Genomic DNA, 20,403 nt, shown 5'->3' on the forward strand with positions numbered 1-20,403 from the left:
CTGCAGACCAGACCTGAGGGACCCGTAGGGGTGCCCAGAGTCATTCACAGTTACGGTGGCCAGTAAGCCCACTTCCATACTGGCATCCGACTCGGAACAGCCTGGGGAAGATCCTTGCTAACCACCCCAACCAGCACAAGATCCCTAATGTGACTGCCGGGCACGGATCATCAGGTCAGGTGAGCCGTAATTCCCATTTAGTCAAATGAACAGCACAACTGTCCTTTTGGCTGACAAGGTTTTTTAAAAAAGTAATCTCTACACCGAACGTGGGGCTTGCACTCAGGACCGTGCAGTCAAGAGTCGTATTCCCCGTGGGACTGAGCCAGCCAGGTGCCCCATCTGCTAGCAAGTTTTCTATCCTTGAAATGTGGGAGATGAAATTCAAACATCCAGTAATAACCCCTTAGCCGCCAACAGAGCTTCCCAGGTGTTGGAGTCCCGTTCTCTGCTCTGCCTATAAACTTTTAAAACAGAAAAGAATTTTGGGGCGCCTGGGTGGCTCAGTTGGTTAAGCGACTGCCTTCGGCTCAGGTCATGATCCTGGAGTCCCTGGATCGAGTCCCGCATCGGGCTCCCTGCTCGGCAGGGAGTCTGCTTCTCCCTCTGGCCCTCCCCCCTCTCATGTGCTCTCTGTCTCATTCTCTCTGTCAAATAAATAAATAAAATCTTTAAAAAAAAAAAAAAAGAAAGAAAAGAATTTTGTTCTTAAAAATCATAGTTGGGAGAGGTAGGGTTCTCAGATGACGGTGGGAACTTAGGGACAGGAACACTACATTTGTAGACTTCAAGACCAGCCCCGGCAGAAGCCGATGTCGGGGGGGGGCAGGAATGACAGACTCTCTGTGCCCGGGGAGTCTGGGCCTGCGCAAGCCGGCGCGGGGCTGGGGACCGGCCTGGGGCGCGGGGAGGACGCGCCTGCACCCGCCCTGCCGGGAGTGGCGCGCTGGGGGCCTCCTCACTCGGCCTCCTTCTTCTCCTTCGGGATCTCCACCGACAGGATCTGCTCACCGGGATCCGGGCCCGGGCTCATGCAGATCCGCATGGAGGGCTCCTCGGGCCTGGCCTCCCCCTCCCCGCCTTCCTCGGGCTTCCCAGGGGAGGCAGGTGGCGGAGAGCGCGGGGCCGGGGGCTCAGGCGATGGGGGCTGCTCCGGGGCGGCCGGGCACGCCTCTCCCGCAGCGTCTTGCGAGCTCTTGGCCTGAAATCCGGAAAGGGTGATTGGTGAGGCAAAGAACGTCTGAGAGATCTTGGAGGGGTCTTGAACACCTTCCCATTCCCTTTCTCGGACCCCCAAGGAGGAGGATGGCAGAAGGCCCAGGGGTGCAATTTAACGGATGGGAAGTGGGGGATCAGAGCGGCATCAGGATTATTCGGTAGAAACAGAGTATATTATGGGGAAGTTTAGGGATTAAAAGTTTAGGGTTGGATTTGGTGGATATTTTCGGTCTCCGTTGATTGGCGGGGCTAGAAACCAAGTGAAGTTGCAGGTTCAAGCCTGCCCCTGAGCTATGGAGAGAGGAGCGGCTGTGACCAGGAGGGGGCGCCAGCGAGGACTTTGCAAAGCTGAGCCAGCTGCTGGGTCCACCTGGGCTGCCCCGTCCACCCTGGATACCAGGGCTGGATGCTCCTGGGTGAATAGAAACATTCTAAGCAAACAAGACAAAGGCTGAGATGGCAGAAGCAGCCTGGCGCCCTTTCTGGAAGGTCTCAAAGGTGGAGACCGCCACGCCCACCCCCATGCCCCAGGAGAATGGGCAGGGTACCACTGGCATTCGGCTGGGCTGAGCCCCCATGCTTGTGGACTTGGTGGGGACTTCCAGCCTGCAGGCTTCTGGGTTCCTGTGGACACTGGCTGTAGTCTGTGTATCAGTAAAAACCCAAGCCTTCGTGGATACCCGTGGCCTGTCCTGCCCTGTCTGACCCACCTCTGCCTGGACATAAATGGGAGGGAGTGGCCCCCAGAGGAGGAGATCTGAATGGTCCATAACTATCTGAGACCCACTTGAGATAGTGGTAGTGAATTTAAAATGAGAGCGGTCAGCATGCTTCTGAGGAACAAAGACCCCCTGAAGTCTGCTCAAATCATAGGGTGTTGAAGGAAGGGAAGTGGGGTGGGGAACCCCACTCATAGAACCCAGGGCAACTCTGGGGACCTGTCCCTCCCTCTGTTTCTGTGTTCCTGCATGTTCTGGTGCACCTGTTCTGCCTTTCCCTGTCTGTCCTAAACTCTGACAACACACTTCCAGGGCAGGTGCCCATTATAGGACTTCCAGAAGCATCCTGCTATGAACAGAACCAGAAGAATCATGGGGAGGTTGGTCAGGGGCTTTGCCAAGTTCAAAAGGCTTTTGAAAAGATATCCAAGGTATCCTGCTTCATCTCTACAACCCCATGGGGCAACCATGAGTAATCTGGGTCTCAGAAAGTATGAGGAGCTTCCCCAGGTCACAGAGCTGGCCGTGACAGAGCTGGGATTTAGACCGGTGTCTTTGGCTTGTTATTTCAGAGCGCCTTGCACTCTGCCATTCTGCCCTGATTGTTCTGAAATTGCTTTTTATTAGAACTCTCATGCAAATTTAATTCACCTCTCCAAGCTGCCTGGGTGGAGAGCTAATACTCAGGGGAAATAAGCCCCATTTCAGATAAAGCCTTTCACCGTCCTGAGAACAGTCTTGGAATTCATGTATGCTTATTCCCACGTAGCAGCCGGCACTAAAGACCCCAGCTTGCTGGCTCGACCTTGACCCTGGCACTTGCGAGCTCTTGGCCTCAAGTGAGCCAGGCAATCCTGTCTGTCCTCTGTCTGGGGCCACGGGTGGCTGTATCTTGAGAATATCTTGGAACCCTGGGTAGCTTTGATGTCGCCTCCCAGACTCCAGATGTCAAACGATCAGATGGGTCCCCTGGACTCTGACACCAGCCTGGATTGAGACTGAGTTCCCTGGGCTCCTTTGAATTCTGTTGTGTAGTCTGCAGCACCCTCCCCGCCACTGAGCTCCTGCCTACCCACCGCCCCCCTTCCTAGCAGCCTCCCTGAAGGACAGTCATGAATAGTCATAATTAGTGCAATCATTCTAATTGGCATTTTTGGCATTAGTCACAGAAAAGAGTCCCAGAACTAATTTTAAAATTCCCTTCAGATTTCCGAGGGCGGGGACAGTCGGCACTGTGCCGGCCGGCAGGGTTTTTTCTCTTCAAATCTCCTAAATCGTCACAGACACAAAGATTAAATATGAGAACATCACGGCCATCTGGGGAGAGACCTTCCCTGCCCACGCCCACTGCTCCCACCTCTGCAACAGCACGGACTCCCCTCGGGGGACTGGCCCCCCTCAGCCCAGGGACGGGCATGGGAGCCTGGCGTCTCCCAGGGCTCCACAGTGAATGGCTCCGGAAGTGACACGAGATCCGATTCTGTCCAATGACGGTGAGCCCTGGGACTTTTGCTGGAATCACGGGGCAAGAGGGGCTTCCGGTGGGAGTTGCTAAACCAGGAGGCGGCAGTCCTAGTGCTCTTGCGATCTGAAGCCATCCTCGAGGGAGCGGACATGGCAGGATGGCAAAACAAGTCCCACTGGCAATATCTGAGCTTTTGGATCCAGCCTTGCCTGGACTTTGCAGCTACTTGGCCCAATCGATTCCCTGTTCCCTTACGCTAACTTGAGCTGGCACAGAGACCTGCATTTGTCACTTGCCACCAAAGGCGTCCCGACCGGTAGGAAGGAGGGGGAGACATTCCCTGCAATGAAAGGTGCACAGTCCAGGCTCTGGCATGAAGTTGAAATGGCAGGGGGGCCGGTTCCCCACCGCGTTACCTGTTCCAGCAATTGTTGCTCCCTCGCAGCTGCCTCCAGCACAGCGAGCTCCTTGAGCCGGGCCCTCAGGTGGGCAAGCTTGCCGGCTCTGGTCCCCTTGCCACCCACCTTTCCTGCTACGGCCAGGGCGGCATTGAAGAGCTTGGGCGTGCCTGTCCGGGGAGGCAGGATGAGCACGCTCTTCGGCTCCCTGGGCTTGTTGTTATTTCTCAGCATTTGCCTGAAAGAAAGCAGCCCCCGCGCACGTCACAAGCATACTCTGGGAGAAAAGAGAGGCCCGTCTGTGGAGGACCCTCTGCCGGAGCTGCTGCAGGGGGTGGTCGTTCTGGCTAACAGGCTGTGAGCAAGCACAGCGTTGGGTGCTTTATGCACAGCATCTCCGTGACGGATCGGAACAACCCCAATGACATGGGTCTTACTGTCTGGACCCTTATAGAGGAGGGAACGGAGGCTCAGAGGGGTTGAGTCACTTCTGTGAGGTCACATAGGAAATACTGAATGATACTATAACAGATGGACTCAGAAACGGGATGCCCAGATGAAAAAAGACCCAAAGCTTTTCTTCTCTTCCTTTTGCTGTCTTGTCATGTCACTATCCTCACCATCACCTCTGTCAACACTTAATGAGTGTCTATACGTGTCAGGCCCTGGGCTCAGTCCTTTACAGGCAGTCTGGTGGCCCCTGGGGGTCCCTCTTCCTAGTGTCTGTGCCTCCGTGTGATCCTCTCCCCTCGGGGGTGAGGGGGACGTGTGACTTGCTTTCGACCAGTAGAATACAGCAAGGGTGATGAGCTATCCCCTTTGTGAACATGTCACATGGGATTGTGATCTCTGTCTTGCAAGGAGACTCTCCCTTCCTGGCTTTGATGCAGCCAGGGGCCATGTTGGGGGAGGCCCACGTCGCAAGAACCAAGGGCAGCCACCAGTCAACAATTAGTTGGGAATGGAGGCCCCAGTCCTACAACCATAGGGAACTGAATTCGGGTGACCACCATGTGACCTTGGAAGCAGGTCCTTCCCCAGGGGAGACTTGAGATGAGACTCAGCTCTGGCCAGCACCTTGATGATGGCTTTGGAGCAGACCCACCTAAGCCATCCCAGACTTCTGACCCATAGAAGCTACCTAACATGTAGTAATATTATTATGCAACAGACAACAGATACACACTTTGTCATTTAAATCCCACAGAATCCTTACAGGGAGGCCCCTATTTTTCTCCCTCATTTCGAATAAAGATACGGAAGACCAGAAGGGGTAAGTAATTTTCCCAAGGTTACACAGTTAGGAAGTGGTGGGTGCAGAATTAAAACTCAGATCTAAAGGCAGTACGCCACCCTGCTCTGTAAATAAGGCTAGAATCTTCCATCAAACAGAGCCCCAGCCTTTGATAGTGAATTGTTCATGCTACAGATATGTGATGCGTGGTTTGGCTCAAGAACAAATGAATTTCGTCTGCAGTCTGGTGGGCCTAGACTCCTAATTGGCAAATTCATTCATCAGGGCTCCAACAAAACTTGTTTGTTTAAAAATGAGGACATTATTGGCTGCTTATCTAATCAGAGGCAATGGATTTAAATTGTGCATATTGATATTAATTGGCCAAGACTTGCATTTTCTGGCTGGGGCTCCCCCAGGAGAGCACAAACATGATAATTCATCAGAGGCCTCTTCATGCCTGGCACCATCACCTGTGTTATTCAGCCCGTAATTCACAGCATGACAGTCTGTGGGAAGGCTCAGCGTGGTACAAAAATGACACAAAAGAACTCTCTGTGGGACCTTGGCTGATGGCTAATGGCCATCCCTCTTCTGAAACATTGTGCTGGCTTCTGGGACATTTCCAGATTCAGGAAATGCAGCCTCACTTTCAGATGACGTGGTTTCCTATAAGCAGGATCGCACGTTCATCCCTGAAGAGAGTGGCATGCGTGGAAACTTTTTGCCCCATTTCTTGGAGTGGCCAAGACAGAGAGCTGAGCCCTTCACGTCTCTGGGGCCCCAGGTCCCCCATCTGTAAAGTGAGGAGTTGAGACAGAATCCCGCACGTGGCTTTCACCAGCTCAGACATCCCCAGGCCCTGTGGTTCTCAGACCACGTCTTCCCTTTGATGGGCAGAGCTCCCGCATATTCCCCTGCCTCTGTCCTGAAGCTTGCTTGTCCAGGGAACCTGGCTTTCTGATGAATCATGCTAGAGTGCTGGCCTCAGGGCCTCTGTGCTGCAGGACCCGGGGGCTCCTCCTCTTTCCTCACCTTCTCCAGCGCCTGGCTGCCAGCTCACCTAGCATGGTCAGCAGCCTCCGCGGGATCTTAGCTGATTTGCCAACCCGTCACCTAACCTAGCCAAAGGAGTGGGTGGTGGCTACAAGCATGGCTTTCTTAGGCCTTGCTCCTCATGCAGGGGGAGGAAGGGAGGGCAGGGAAAACTGGCCCGTGCTCTCAGACAGAAACAGTCAATTCTCAGTATTCGTGGTAGTGTCGTTCTATAGAGTCCCTGCACATACTGAATTAGTGAGTACCGGAACCATTGCTTCTGGCGGAAATAGAGTTAGGTTTCTGGTGAGCCTCTCACTGACAACATTTCAGCTACTGATCAATACTTGTGTGTGTTTCTGTTTAAAGACATCTGATTTAATATACAGTTGATTCATTGACATCGAACTCAGGACCCACAGCTCTATGAGTCATGCCTGAGCAAAGCTTATCTAAGCCACATGTCTTCTCTGTAAGGGACATTCCAGCCTCCTGGCCCTCGGGAACGTACACAGCACCTCAGCACCACACTTCGGGGCCATTTTAAATAGGGAAATCGCCAGTGACAATCACAGAAATGTGAAAAATGCGGTACTAAATAGACCACGAACAGATTCTTGTTGACAAGTGTTCAGATGCTTCTGAGCTGAAACAATAAAGTGGAGCGTCACCTTGGTCAACTTCTGCTGGGAACGTGCACTTAGGGCAACTCAAACTTCCCACTGCTGTCTCTGTGCACGTCCGTGAATTACTGGGGATGCCCGGAGTGCTGATTTTGGGGTTCCAAATACATTTTAGTGAGTAGGTGAATTGCAGATACAGAATTGCAACTATGTGAATCATGAGGATTGACAATACTTCCCTGCTTCTCGGGAGAGTCAGGGGAAGTGGGCAGAGTTTGTGGGAGAAGTTCAGAACAGACCAGTCTTTGGAAGGGCCCAGTAGCTTCCTTAAGAGCAAACAGGTATGCACAAACAATGAATCATGGAACACTTCATCTAAAACTAATGATGTAATGTATGGGGATTAACATAAGAATAAAAAAAAAAAAGAGCAAACAGGTAAGTTGAGTTATGGGGCAGCTTCCTTCCTCAGGGGACCCCAGCATCCTGTGTGTATTATGCTCTAACCTCAACACAGCATCTGCTCACCTGGGGTTGCCAAAGGGATCCTGTGAAAACCTAAGTCACCTCAAGTCACCAGTCTGTGTAAAACCCTACATAGCTTCAATCTCCCTCAGAGCAAAACCCAAAGTCACTGCAAGGCTTTACCTACAAGGCCCTGCCCACTCTTATCCCCTTGACTTCTCCCATCCCAAATCAAGCTACACTTATTTTCTGGCTGGTCTGCACACACACACTGAGCCTACTCCCCCACAGAGCCTTTCCACCTGCTGTTCCCTCTGGCTGGAATGCTCTTCCCTGCAAGCAGTCCCACTCACTCTTCATTCTGTGCAGGTCTCAGCTGAAATGCCACGTCCTAAGAATGGCTTTTCCTGACCAACCTCTCTCAAGGAACTCCCTCCATCACCTCTGTCTCCTCAATGTGGCTTTTTGTTTCCTTGTAGCCCTGTCCCCAGCTGACACATCACAGAATCATTCATCTCTCCACGGTCGGCCTCCCCTATTAGAATGCCAGCTTTATTTGGTCCCTGCTGTTGTCCCTGGGGCCTAGAACTATGTACTCAATAAATGATTGTGCGCGATGAGTGGATGTTGTAAGTTTGTGCCCTTTATCATGACCTCTCTCTGTGCAGTTTATTTATGGTGTCATTTCATAGAATGAGGTAGAAGATAGGAATATGGGGTAAAAGGCATGGAGGAAAATCCAGATATGTAGATTTAAAAGGCTTCATCCAATGGGAAAATTACAGAGAGGATTTAATGGAAAAAGAGGAACAATTATGATTGTGAATATTCATTGAGCTCTCCCACCTGCCGGTACCCTGCTGGAGACATTCGCACACATGCTATTTTATTTAATTTTCCCAACAACAAAGTAAGGGGTTAACATACCCTTATTTTACAGAATTGCAGAAAACTGAGACAAGAGAAGTTAAGTAACTTTTCCAAAGCCACACAGCCAATACCTCACACAGATAGGGTGTGAGCCCCATCAGCTTCCCGAGCCTGTTGTGCATTTTCTACCACAACCATGCTGCCTCTGTCACTCAGCTTGAAACCTGATCCTAAGGGTCAGAAAGCAAAAGCCTGCTTCTCTAAAAAGTTACCCACTCTTCAACAGTACAAAATACAGATGCACAAGGTTATTCGCTGTGGCACTGTTTATAATTGCAAAATATTAGAAATCTAACTGCCCATTCACAGGAACACTCTGCAACTGTCAGAGGAATGAGGAAACTGATGGGTCTATGGACTGAGACAGAATGTTTTCCAGGATTGGTTGTCATGTGAAAAAAAGCAAAGTGCAAAAGAAAATCTACAGTATGCTACGTTTTGTGTAAGACAGGGAAAATAAAATATTCACCGATCTGCCTATTTTTGCAAAAGGAAACACATTAAGGAAGCAGCAGAAACTAATGAGACTGGGCTCTTGTAGAGCCGGCGGTAGCAAGTGGGGGAAGCTGGGACACTTCTCCGGGCACACCATTCTGTTGCATTATGACTTTTGGTACCATGTTAATGCATGACATATTCAAAACAACAAAAAATCAACAAGGATTGAGGCAGGAGGAATCATTAAAAAAATGGAGCGCAAACCAAAACACATGAGCCTGGGTACATTTCAAATGAACAACCAACCACACTCAAGGGAGGCAAAAGAAAATGAATCCAATTAACTCTGAACACACACTTACCTCATAGGTACTTAGGCTAAAGACAAAAAGAACAGCACCAAATATTAAATTCTGCTGAGAAGGCTTCCCCACCACCCCAGTGCTTTGGGATAGCAATTCTGAAATTGCTTTGTCTGTATTGTAGGACTGAATAAATGAGTGAATGCAAATGAGGGCAAAGAGATCCAAATCTCTCAGTGTTGGAGAAGGAATTTACAAAATAGGGAAAAGGAGAAGATTTGAAAAAACTCTGTGGTATTAGACTGAAATTGTTAGATAGATACAGATGGAAAAAATAGATGTTGAGATATATATACTTATATGAGTGTATATATGTATATTTGCATTTGTATATATAGAGGGGCATGCAGGTGTGTTTCCCAGCTCTGTCCACTTGGGAGCCTAATAGCACCCTAGTAGCCATGAGCACACATAGTGCTCAGATGTTGGTTTCTAAAAACCATTCCCCCCTGCAAGGAATCGGGCTCCTTGGAGAAATGGCCATTCCCAGGGATGTGGCAGGAAAGTCACAAGATGAGCCCGGAGCATCTTATTGTGCTTGTAAGCAAGGAAGTGCTAAAATGGTCTGGGTACATAACAAAGAGCCACAGGGCCAGCCTAAAGAGGTCCCTGCTGGCTAAATCTGGAACAATTTGAGCATCAAAATAATGATTATAACATTATTATGGAACAAAACAAATCCATATTGATATAGATAAATGAATAAACAAATACATGGGAGAGAAGAGAAAGCTCTTCCTCACAGTAGAATGCTCCTAATAAATGTAGAAGGCATGATGAACTCAGAAAAATCACCATTTTGCAACCATGATGGCAATCACTGATTTAGCAAGGAGCCCTCAGTGGATGATGAACATAGCAAGTGAAGGTTTGATGGGAAACAGGAGGTCTAGATAGCCTCAGACTGACTCCCTGCTTATTACTTATTAATTACAAGGAGAAAAATGTTAACTTTAGCATGCAAAAACCTAAACCAAGTGATCAAAGGGAAAATCATCAATCCTAGGAGAAGCCAGCTTCCCGTGCCTCTTGGTACGCTGTACTAAGAAGAACACGACATCACTTTTTTTTTAAAAGTAGGCTCCATGCCCAACGTGGGGCTTGAACTCACAACCCTGAGATAACGAGTTGCATGCCCTACCAACAGAGCCAGCCAGGCGCCCCCCCAACATCACTTCTGAGAAATTCCTGCCCCCATGCAGAACCTGAAGGTAATCATGAGAAAACATCAGAACATCAGCTAACCCTAAGTGAAGGGACATTCTACAAAATAACTGGCCAGTCCTCTTCAAAGAAATCCAAGTCACTGAAGATAGAAAAAGGCTGAGGCGCCATCCCAGATCCAAGGCGACTGAAGATACGAGGCTATGTAATGAAACAGGGGGTCCGACACTGGATCCAGGAGTGGAAAAGAAGACAGGAAAGGCTATAAAAGGCATGATTGGGACAACTGGCCAAATTTGAAGATGGACTGGGAATAATAGCATCATTTCAATACTGAATTTCCTGATTGTGATAAAGGTACTATGGTAGATAAGATAAAGGTTTAGTCCTTAAGAAATGTGCACTGACATATATGTGGATTTTTTTTTTTTAAAATAAAAAAATGTACCTGGCCTTCTTCCGGAGTAACTTCTGAGACTCGGGATAATGCACCAAAATTTCACTGAGGTCCTTCTTGTCCAGAATGAAGAGGTTGGTAAACCCGTGGGCGACCACATTGGCCGTGCGCCGATTCCCGCCCCCAACAGCCAGCAAGCTGGGGCAGGGAAGGGAGGAGGTGAGAGCTGGCAGGCTGGGGTTGGGATCCCACTAAAATGTCCCTTTCCACCCCTTGCCCAGAGCACAGTGGCAGCCCCACACGGGCGAGAGCCGGGGCCCACCCTGCATATGTCAGCATCCACAGCGGCTTACTCAGACCCACCAAAGGGCCCTTGAGGATGAGGTTGTCCCCTCCCCCACTGGCCACCTCCCCCCCAGCTTGGGCCCAGGTCCGCTCATTTCACCCCAGCTCCCCCCTGACCTTATTTCTCCAAACACAGATCCAGGCTTCAGCGTCACCAGCACAGCCTTCCCGTCGGGGCCACCCAAGACCTGCACCTGTCCCGCCTGGATGATGTACATCTCTCGGCCTATCTCCCCCTGAAACAGAGAGGGGGTGAGCCCCCTGCCATCGCCAAAAGTGACCACAAAGGTGGCAAGGCTGGGCCCGGAGGCTGCTGGCGCAGCTCAGAGGAACCTGGGCTGGTGTCCAGCCCCACCACCGACACGGTGTGTGGTGTGGAGCCATCACTTCCCCTCTGGGGCCTCAGTCTCCCCATCTGTGGATTGGGGAGAGTGGCCACCCCTGGCCTCCCTAACTGGCAGGATTCTGTGGGGAGTTAGTGGTGTGATGGAGAAGAAAATACTAGGTAAGCTAGAAGGCACAGTTGTAATGGCATTCTGGAAATTCCCAATTATACACGCCAATGGAGGGCCGGGGGCATGGAAAAAATTAACAATGGTTCATACGATAAATTGATACCTGTGCCTAGCACATGTCACTTCAGGAGCTCGGTAAGCGTTTGCTAGCTGAAACAGGAGTGGTGACAACGTCGATAATGAAGTCCAGCTGTTGTGCGACATTTTTCTGTGCGAGGCATTACTCTAAGTGCTGGGCCTGCTTAATCCTCCACAGCTCTGGGGTAGGAACTCTTGGCCCGAGGTCGCAAAGCTAGGCCACGGGAGAGCAGGGATTTGAGCCCAGACAGTCTGGTTCCAGACCTCATGGTTGCTGTGGGTTGAATGCTGTCCCTCCCAAACCCATATGTTGAAGTCCTCACCCCCAGGTGCTCAGAATGTGACCTTCTTTGGAAATAGGGTCACCATAGATGTCATTCGTTAAATTAAGATGAGGTTGTACTGGAGTTGGGTGAGCCCCTAATCCAATATGACTGGTGTCCCTATTAAAGGGACATTTGGACACAGAGACGGGCATACCGAGAAGATGAGATGAAGTGACAGAGGGAGAGGACAGCCATCCATACGCCCAGGAGAGAGGAGCAGATCCTTCCCTCACAGCCCCGAGAAGGAACCAACCCTACCGACACCTTGATCTTGGACTTCCAGCCTCCAGAACTGAGAGACAATGCATTTCTGGTGCTTAAGCCGCCCAGTCTCTGGTCCTTTGTCAGAGCAGCTGCAGTAGACAGCAATGGTCTTAACCCCAAGTTAAAGCAAACGAATGAATGAATGCATGCATGCATGCATGTATGAATGGCTTGCTTTGGACTGCAATCAGAAATACCCAATCTGGGGCGCCTGGGTGGCTCAGTCGGTTAAGCGTCTGCCTTCGGCTCAGGTCATGATCCCAGGGTCCTGGGACTGAGCCCCGTATCTCACTCCTGCTCAGCGCAGAGTCTGCTTCTCCCTCTCCCTCTGCCCCTTGCTCATGCCCTCTCTCTCACTCTTTCTTTTAAAAATAAATAAAATAAATAAAAAATTTTAAATAAATAAATAAAATCTTTTAAAAAAGAAAAAGAGAAAGAAAAAAAATACCCAGTCTGCCATGCACCTTCCAATCCTTGTGCCCTCACAAGCCCCCGGCTCCCTGTCCATCACATCTGGCATGTTTATGTTGGTTTTTTTTAAGATTTTATTTATCTACTTGACACAGACTGAGAGACAGTGAGAGAGAGAGAGCACAAGCAGGGGGAGCGGCAGGCAGAGGGAGAGGGAGAGGGAGAAGCAGGCTCCCCGCTAAGCAAAGAGCCCCGAGCAAGGAGCCCGATGCAGGGACTGAATCCCAGGACCCTGGGATCATGACCTGAGCTGAAGGCAGCCGCTTAACCAACTGAGCCACCCAGGCGCCCCATATCTGGCATGTTTAAAAGGAGAAAGAGCAAGGATAGGTAAATTGATGACACTGGATTCATTTGACAAACGTTTCCTGGGCACCTCACACAGGCATGAGCTTCTTAACAAACAGGAAGCAAGTTCCATGCCCCTGTTTCTGTGTCCAATTTGACACGGGGCTGAAGGGTCTAGAGAGCTCACCCTTGCCTCACTAAGCAGCCTTGGGGTGGGCGGCGGGGGGCGTCCCAAGGGTGTCTCAGCAAGATCATCGCTGAGCAAAACTGGACAGCAGAGGGCGCCATTCACAGTTGCTCATCAAGTGCTCACTTCAACATCCCCCTGCCAACTCCCACCACCTGGTCCAGTCTTCCTCATTTGCCAGCAAGTTCTACGTACCCCCAGGGATAGTAACAGCAACAATGGCACCTGACTCTGTAGGCACAGCTGATTCAGTTTTCACAACCACCCCATGAGGAAGTACCAGCAACATCCCGACTTTACCCATGAGAAGAGACTCGGAGAGGGCAAGCCACTGCCCCAAGGCTGCACAGCGAGGAAAAAGCCCCAGTGTCAGACAAATCGTTCTATTGCTCCTAAACCCCTCTTGGCCTCTAGGACTGCAGCTTTAAGTTTTCAACCATCTGTAGCCTTGTTTCCCCACTTCTCTGGGCTCTCTGCTTCCAGAAACTTCACTGCTATATAGCATACAACTTGGAGATGGGGGCCTTCTTGGGCTGAACTTTCCTGAGTCTCACAGCGGTTGCTTGGGCATTATTTTCACCCCTATACACACACCCAGCCTCAACAGCTCAGTAACAAGGGGACTGAAATCTGAGTTCTTGACGTTCCGCCCAAACCACTCACTCCAGGTGACGGTGGTCTCACCTTGAGTCCCAGGGAATGGGAGCAGAAAGGGCCTTCGACACTTTGTAGCCCCAGGTTCAAATGCAAATGTTTTCCAGGATCAGATGGGCAGTTTAAAGACTGAAGGGAGCCTGGTATGGGGCAGTGGGGAGGGGTGGGGCCTGTGGCATCAGGAGGGAGGGCGACGTCCCCCTTCGGGGGCAGCCCCTTCTCCACCCACTCTTGCTATTTGGGAAAGTGGAGCTCTGTTTTCAACCAGAAATCTGGATTTTTACGTGAAACCTTCAAATTTTTAAAGGTTGGGGACTACTTCAACATTTTTTTTAAGATTAGGAAAAAAAGAAAAACACCTAAAAAACCACGAAAGAGTGCACGGGCTGGCCCCTATGCGAAGGCCATCGGTTTGCAACCTCTGACCTAACCCAGCCCTTCCTCCGCTCCATTTTCCTGATAGGAAGACCAAGACCCTGGAAACAGTTCCATCAACACAGTCAAGGCCCCACCTCTCGCGAGGCTCCTCCCTTTCCTCTTCTGGAAAGTGGGGCTCCTCACCCTGGCTCCCCTGGTCCTGTGTCAAGGGAACAAAGCCTGATGCGCACCCGAGTGCAATGCCTGGAGCTGGACGAAGCTCCTCGTGCCAAACAAGCCGGGAGCCCTGGGGGCAGCTCACGGGGGCAGCATCTCCTCTCCCTCCTCAGCAAGTCTGCTCTCCCTGGGCCTTCAGAGGCACCCGCTTCAGCCCAGCTCCTGGCCGGCAGGTGCGCTGCAAATCCCAGACGGCCTTGCAGCTGCCTGGGGCCACCCACCTTCTTGCACACGTAGTCGTTGGGCAGGTAGACGACAGAACGGAGCCTCTTCAGCATGTCAAAGATCAACTGTCGGTCACAGCCCTGTCCCCAAGAGGAGCGGGAAAGAATGCCTGTTTAGAGGAGGGTGGGGGCTTGGGGCTCCCCAGAACCCCGGGGGCAGGGGTGCTGGGTGGGCCGTACCTGGAAGAGAGCCACTTTGCTGACGATGTTATAGTTCACGTCGATGGCGAGGTCCAAACGCATCTTATCTGGAAGCTGCACCATCAACTCTGACTCGTCTGCAAAGGAGACACTGACAATGATCAGAGGCACATCCCGGCCTCCACCCGCCACCCCTACACACGCACACACGGGGCCCTGGCCACACCACTCTTCTGTCCCTCCAGAGCCACGCTGTATTGCGAGAGTCCCCCCCTCCGGGCTTTTCGGATGCTATTCCCTCTGCCAGGGAACACCCTCATGTACTTCCCTGGTTAACTTCTACCCATGCTTCAGAACCCAGGACTACTGTCACCTCCTCCAGGAAGCCTTCCCTTGAGACCCGCACACCAGCTATGAGGTTCAGCAGTCTCTGTGCTGATCACACCCCGTATGGCAATGGTTTGTTCGTGCTAGTCCGCGCTTCTCACGCTCTCAGAATGTTAGCAGGGACGAGGGTATATCGAACACTGTTTTTACAGAGCGCTTTACAAAGATGGTTGTATTAAATCCTCCCAACAACCCGACAGGTGCCCACTACTATAATGCCCACTTTACGGAAAGGGAGGCTCGGGAGGGCAGGGACCTGCCCATAGCCTCACAGCCCAAGGGGAATGGAGTCGGTATCCCACCCGGGCCGTGGGGCTCCAGGGCCTGTCCCAGAATAGCAGGGGCTGAGTCTGTTTTGTCCATGATGGGGTCTGCAGTGCCCAGCAGAGAGCCTGGCATGGAATGAATGTCGGTACTAGGGACAGGAAATGCACTAACTTGACCCCCAATCTCAATGCCCCTCCCACTGCACCGCAATCGTTTGTGGGCTCAAGTGTGGATCTGCACGGCCCTGGGCAGGTGGAAGCCCTCTCTGGCCCTTCATGTGTGCCTCTGTGGAAGGGGGCAACGATTCGGATGTCACAGGTCTGTTCCTCGAATGGAATGAGGTGCTGGACGGGGGACCATGCCTTGTACAGAGTGAGTGAGCCAGCAAAGGATACCAAGGACACCTCGACCACTCGGCTGTCCACAGTTGTGACAGCCCCCTCAGCTCAGGAGAACCTGGAGCTGAAGTGTGGCTTCTTTGAGGCCAGAGGGAACCCCTGGAAGCAGGGGGGCCCTTGAACTAGCTGAGAGCATTGAGGGGTCCTAAGACACAGTGCCAGTGGCCCCCGGCTTGTCAGGGGCCCCCGGAATGATGTCTAAGTTCTGAAAACAAAAATACTAGCTCCCAAAGACAGAAAAAAGAGAGAGACTGGGGGGGGGGGGGGGGAATTGTGACTTAATTAACATATAAGTAGCATATTCCCATTTCATTAAGGGTTCCATTTAGAATTCAGGAAAACGTCACTACATTTGAAAACAGTGCACAGGTAAGATTCTCCCACTTCGCAGGAATTATTGAGCGCACCCCATCACTGACAAGAAAGCAGAAACAGTGGGGAGTTAAACGCATTGTTGCGGCCAAAGAATTTCAGAAGAAAAGCATAACATCAACAAATTTACAAAAACTTTATGTGTATGGGCACGTGGGTGGCTCAGTCAGTTAAGCGTCTGCCTTCGGCTCACGTCATGATCCCAGGGTCCTGGGATGGAGTCGCACATCGGGCTCCTTGCTCAGTGGGGAGCCTGCTTCTCCCTCTGCCTGCCACTCTCCTGCTTGTGTTCTCTCTCTCTCTCAAATAAATAAATAAGATCTTTAAATATATGTGTGTGTGTGTATGTGTGTCTATGGAAAGAGAAGGAGAGAGAGGGTCTTCCTTCTGTCCTGATTTCAGCTGTACTTCCATCTCTGATGGGGATGCATTTCAAGGCAGGGGAAGGGAGGGGAGGCAGGGTGTCCAGAAGACAAGGCTCTCAAGCCTTCAGGGGTCTCCTGACGGCCCAGCTTGGGGCACCGCATGGGCCTCCCTGGGTGCCCCTCACTTGAATATGTTGGGGCCACAGCCAAGAGGCCCCAGTGCTCAGGACCTCAGGGACATGGGTCAGAGGCAGGGCCCTGGGAGGAGGGGGCCAGAGGATAGCTGGTGGCAGCCGTGGGCACCCGTCTTACCCAGCATGCCTTGGGACTGCCAGGTGTACTCGTACCAGGTCTTGACCCGGTTCTGCACGGACCTGGGGATCTTGTAGAAGTTCATGTACTTCACGGTGCTGTCCATGCAGCTGCGGTAGTAGGTCTGCCCAGCTGTGGCGGCCCCCACCACGTCTCTCATCTAGGCGCAAGGCGGAAGCGTCAAAGGGCAGAGTGGGGCTTTGAGGGGCGGGGTGTCACAAGCACATGGACTCTATTCAGACCGGAGGTGTGCGAGAAGGGGGATCAGGAGAGAGGGAGACCCATGTCCACACACACAGAAGGTTGCCGATGGGAGAAATTCTGCCCCCAGAGTGGACACGGGACGGGAGGAGTGAGGCTGCTGAGTGCAGCCACCCGCTAGGAGGAAATGCCTCGCTGGGCTGGGCTGAGTCTGGTACGACCTGGCCCCTCGGTGCCAGAGGCCACTTTGACATCACTGCAGGAAATGTGAACCCGGTGTACTGCTCCTCAGGGCAGGACCCAATTCTGAGGCCCCCTGACCGTGGCCTCATGCACTGATTAAAATAGGAGACGCACCCCTGCACATTAGACATCCCCAGGGGTTTCTCTCCGAGGGAACAGCCCAAATCCCCAGCCTTTGCAGAAAGCCATTCAGCCCAGCTCTCCAAAGACATCCCAAAGGGACCAACCTTTCCAGTGGAAGCAACCGTAGAGAAGAATGGGACCTAGACCTCCACCCCCATCCCCTTCACACAGCAGGTCCCAGAGCTCCAGGCTCCTGAGTCCAGGTCCCGTGGTGTTTCCTGGACTTAGTCCGAAACGAATGGCCACAGATGATGACATTTCTGGCAGCAGTGGGAGGGAGGGGGTCCTGCAGGCCGGTGGGTGGCAAGTCAGACTAGTGACCCAGCTACCTGTCCGATCATCACAGAGAAAGCGAAGACACCCGTGAAATAGTTCAGCCCCTGGAAGACGATTTCAAAGACCGTTCTGGGGTCAGGCAGCCCACCAATGGTGATGAGGGTCTTCACAGCCCAGTAGTAACAGCGAATGTAACTAGAGAGGGAATAGGAAAGAGACCTCAGTCAGCAAAGCCCCCCCCCCCCCCCCGGTGAGCCTGGGTGGCCCACTCTAACAGATGTGCAATATGCACATCTGTTTCTACATGCAAGGAACACAGCCTCCCACCCACAGAGCATGCGGTCTGCAGACTGTATTCACAGATGCAGACATGTTGTCACCTCCATTTACAGATGTGGAAATCAAGGCTCCAGGAGATTGCTAGAAAGACTTGGCAGGAGGGAAGACCAGGGTCTTCTGACTTCTGATGTCTGGGCTCCCTCAATATTCTTTCAATTTCCACTAACTTCCCTTTGTCATCCCACCATGTTGGTTCATGGGAAGCAAGAGTGACATTGAACTTGGAAGACATCTCAAGGACTACGTTTTCTGACCCTCTCCCTTGCCCATCCCTTTCCCAGACAGGGAAACTGAGGCCCCAGAAGGCAAAGGAAGCACTCATGGTCACCAGTAGGCCAGGTCCAGAGCTGGAATTAGAATTCAGTCTGTCATCTGCTTCTCTGAGTTGTCACCCACAGTTGGTAATGTCACTCCATGGACGCAGGAACCAGGGAAGGGAGGTATGGGCACAGGAGATGCCCCGAGCTCATCTCATTATCACAGAGAAGTAAGAGTCCCTCATACATCTGTTCACACCTTGAGGCTGGGCCCTCCCAGGGGACAGCAATGAGTGAGGTCACCAGGGCTCAACGACAGGACAATCCCAGCTGGCTTTCCTGTGCCTTCCTGTCTTCCTACCTGGGCACGCAGGAGGCGTCCAGAGCCTGCGCTGGCCCCAGTGTCCTGATACACCCGTACTTCTGAGGTCCTTGCTCAGCTCCAAAATCAAGACCATCATCCGGCTGGCAAATCATCTAGTCTGGGGACGACCCCAAACGGGCTGGGGTCTGTTCACCGCTATTTATGCAGAGTCATAGAACATGGGCTCTAGATGGGACTGCCTGGGCTCACACTCAGCTCTGCCACTTATTCACCGCCTAACGTGGACAAATTACTAATCTCAGCAAGCCTCGGCTTCTTTCTCCTAAAATGGACATGGCAGTAGCACATCCTTCATGCGGGATCATGAGGACAAAATGAGGTCCTAGAAGAACGCCTGGGACATGACAGGCTCTCAGTCAATGTCAGCCACCACCTTCTCTGTCGCTGGTACCTGCCACATGTCTGCAGTTAGGGAACATCAGACTCACCTGTGTCCTCAAGAAGCTCACCATCTAGTGGGGACAGGCAAGAAATCGTGCAGAGAGCACTGGGAGGGGGAGGCAGAGGTTGTTGGGGCTCTGCCCCTGACTACTAGCTGGGGGGCCTGGGGCTGGGCGCTGGACCACCCTGCCCCTCATTCCCACCTGGTGCATAGAAACAGGACAACATGGGCCTCCCCCATAAAGACCCCCATCATGCTGTTCCTGGCCACCAGAGGGCGTGCAAAGCAGCCCTAAGCAGGGACTGAGCAGAGCGCTGTCTGGGAGCAGAGTGGGTGCTCCTGGACCCCCAACAGAAGGGGGACAGGAACAATGTCCCCAAACCTTCCCCCATACTCTTTCTGATTGGAGATATTCTATTAGCATGGCACGTCTTAGGGGCCTCCCTGAAGTCCTCGTGTCTTCCATGCTACTGGGCCTATGGGGACCCCCCGCATGCTCCAGGCCAGGCAGAAGCAGAACAGGATGAGGGACCCAGATATGTGGGAACTTGGGTCCTCAAGCCCCTGGGCCAGAGCAGACACTCAACAAATGGTCACTATTTTGAAAGTGATTATAACCCGTGATATTGGACTTCTGGATGGATCCTTCACTCTTTGTGCTGTTTTGCACATATTGGGGGTTCCCTGTAGGATTTTCATCTGGAGAAGAATAAGACTGCTAAGACAGCGTCCCCCTTCCAAGTCGCTGCAGAAGGAAGTCCCTGTCCTCCCCTTCCCTGCTTGCCCTTCCACCGCAGGCCTGCCCGTGATGGGTGTGCCAGGCCCAGTCCTGGGACCAGGGTTCTCAGCTTGTTGGGGCACAAACCTCTTTGAGAATCTAAGGAAAGCTAGAAACCTTCTCCTTAGGGAAGCCAGCATGTCCTCAAAATTTAGCTCCAATTTCCAGGAGGGTGGTGGTGGGACCCCCGTCCATCTCTGGATCCCGGCTTAGGAACCCCTCTCCTGGTACGCTGGCTTCCCCATAAGAATGACCATAGCTAGGAAATGGTCACTGACTCCTGTCCACATGCTACATACATGAGTTTCTCATTCCTCGCAAGAAATCTGAATGTAATACTATGCTCAGGTTGTAGAGGAGAAACTAAGTCTCAGAAAGGGGAAGGGCCTCAGCCAAGGTCACAGAGCAAGTTCTTCCCTTCCCAGGACTCCTGTCCCTTAAGCCTATGCCCTGGCTCTCCAGGCTCACACCCCTGACCTGGACCCCAGGTGCTTCTGCTGCCCTTCCCGCACTGCCCTCCCTCCCCCTGACCACACCAACCCTTTGTCTGTTGCTCCCCATAACCGGTTCCTCGGCTTCCCCCCGCCCCCCCGCCCCCGTCCCCCCAGGCCCTCCTCCCCTCTCCTCCCCAGCAGAGTCATCTTTCTGAGATCCCTCTGGGTCCTGTCATCTTCCTGCTTCCAAGGTTTGGAGGCAAGAGGTCAGAGGGGAGCTGGGTTATCTTTCCATACCCATCCGACCTTTAAAACTATGGCAGCCTACGGGAACGTCCTGCACTTTCCC

At 52.1% G+C, this 20,403-nt stretch overlaps 1 protein-coding gene across 1 annotated transcript in view; it reads right to left on the bottom strand.

Annotated features, from left to right (window-relative positions):
- Window positions 1-871: 871 nt before the first annotated feature.
- CNGB1 (cyclic nucleotide gated channel subunit beta 1) overlaps window positions 872-20,403 on the bottom strand; it is a 70,581-nt gene continuing 51,049 nt past the window's right edge. Inside the window, exons 27-34 of the mRNA XM_021704369.2 lie at window positions 17,533-17,674; window positions 16,637-16,796; window positions 14,575-14,672; window positions 14,392-14,475; window positions 10,911-11,029; window positions 10,500-10,646; window positions 3,819-4,038; window positions 872-1,201 (exon numbers count right to left, since the gene is read on the bottom strand). Coding sequence (XP_021560044.1) covers window positions 959-1,201; window positions 3,819-4,038; window positions 10,500-10,646; window positions 10,911-11,029; window positions 14,392-14,475; window positions 14,575-14,672; window positions 16,637-16,796; window positions 17,533-17,674 — 1,213 coding nt within the window. The 3' untranslated portion in view covers window positions 872-958. The remainder of the gene's footprint in view (window positions 1,202-3,818; window positions 4,039-10,499; window positions 10,647-10,910; window positions 11,030-14,391; window positions 14,476-14,574; window positions 14,673-16,636; window positions 16,797-17,532; window positions 17,675-20,403) is intronic.

The sequence above is a fragment of the Neomonachus schauinslandi genome, chromosome 16 (genome assembly GCF_002201575.2).
Source record: "Neomonachus schauinslandi chromosome 16, ASM220157v2, whole genome shotgun sequence".
NCBI lineage: Eukaryota > Metazoa > Chordata > Mammalia > Carnivora > Phocidae > Neomonachus > Neomonachus schauinslandi.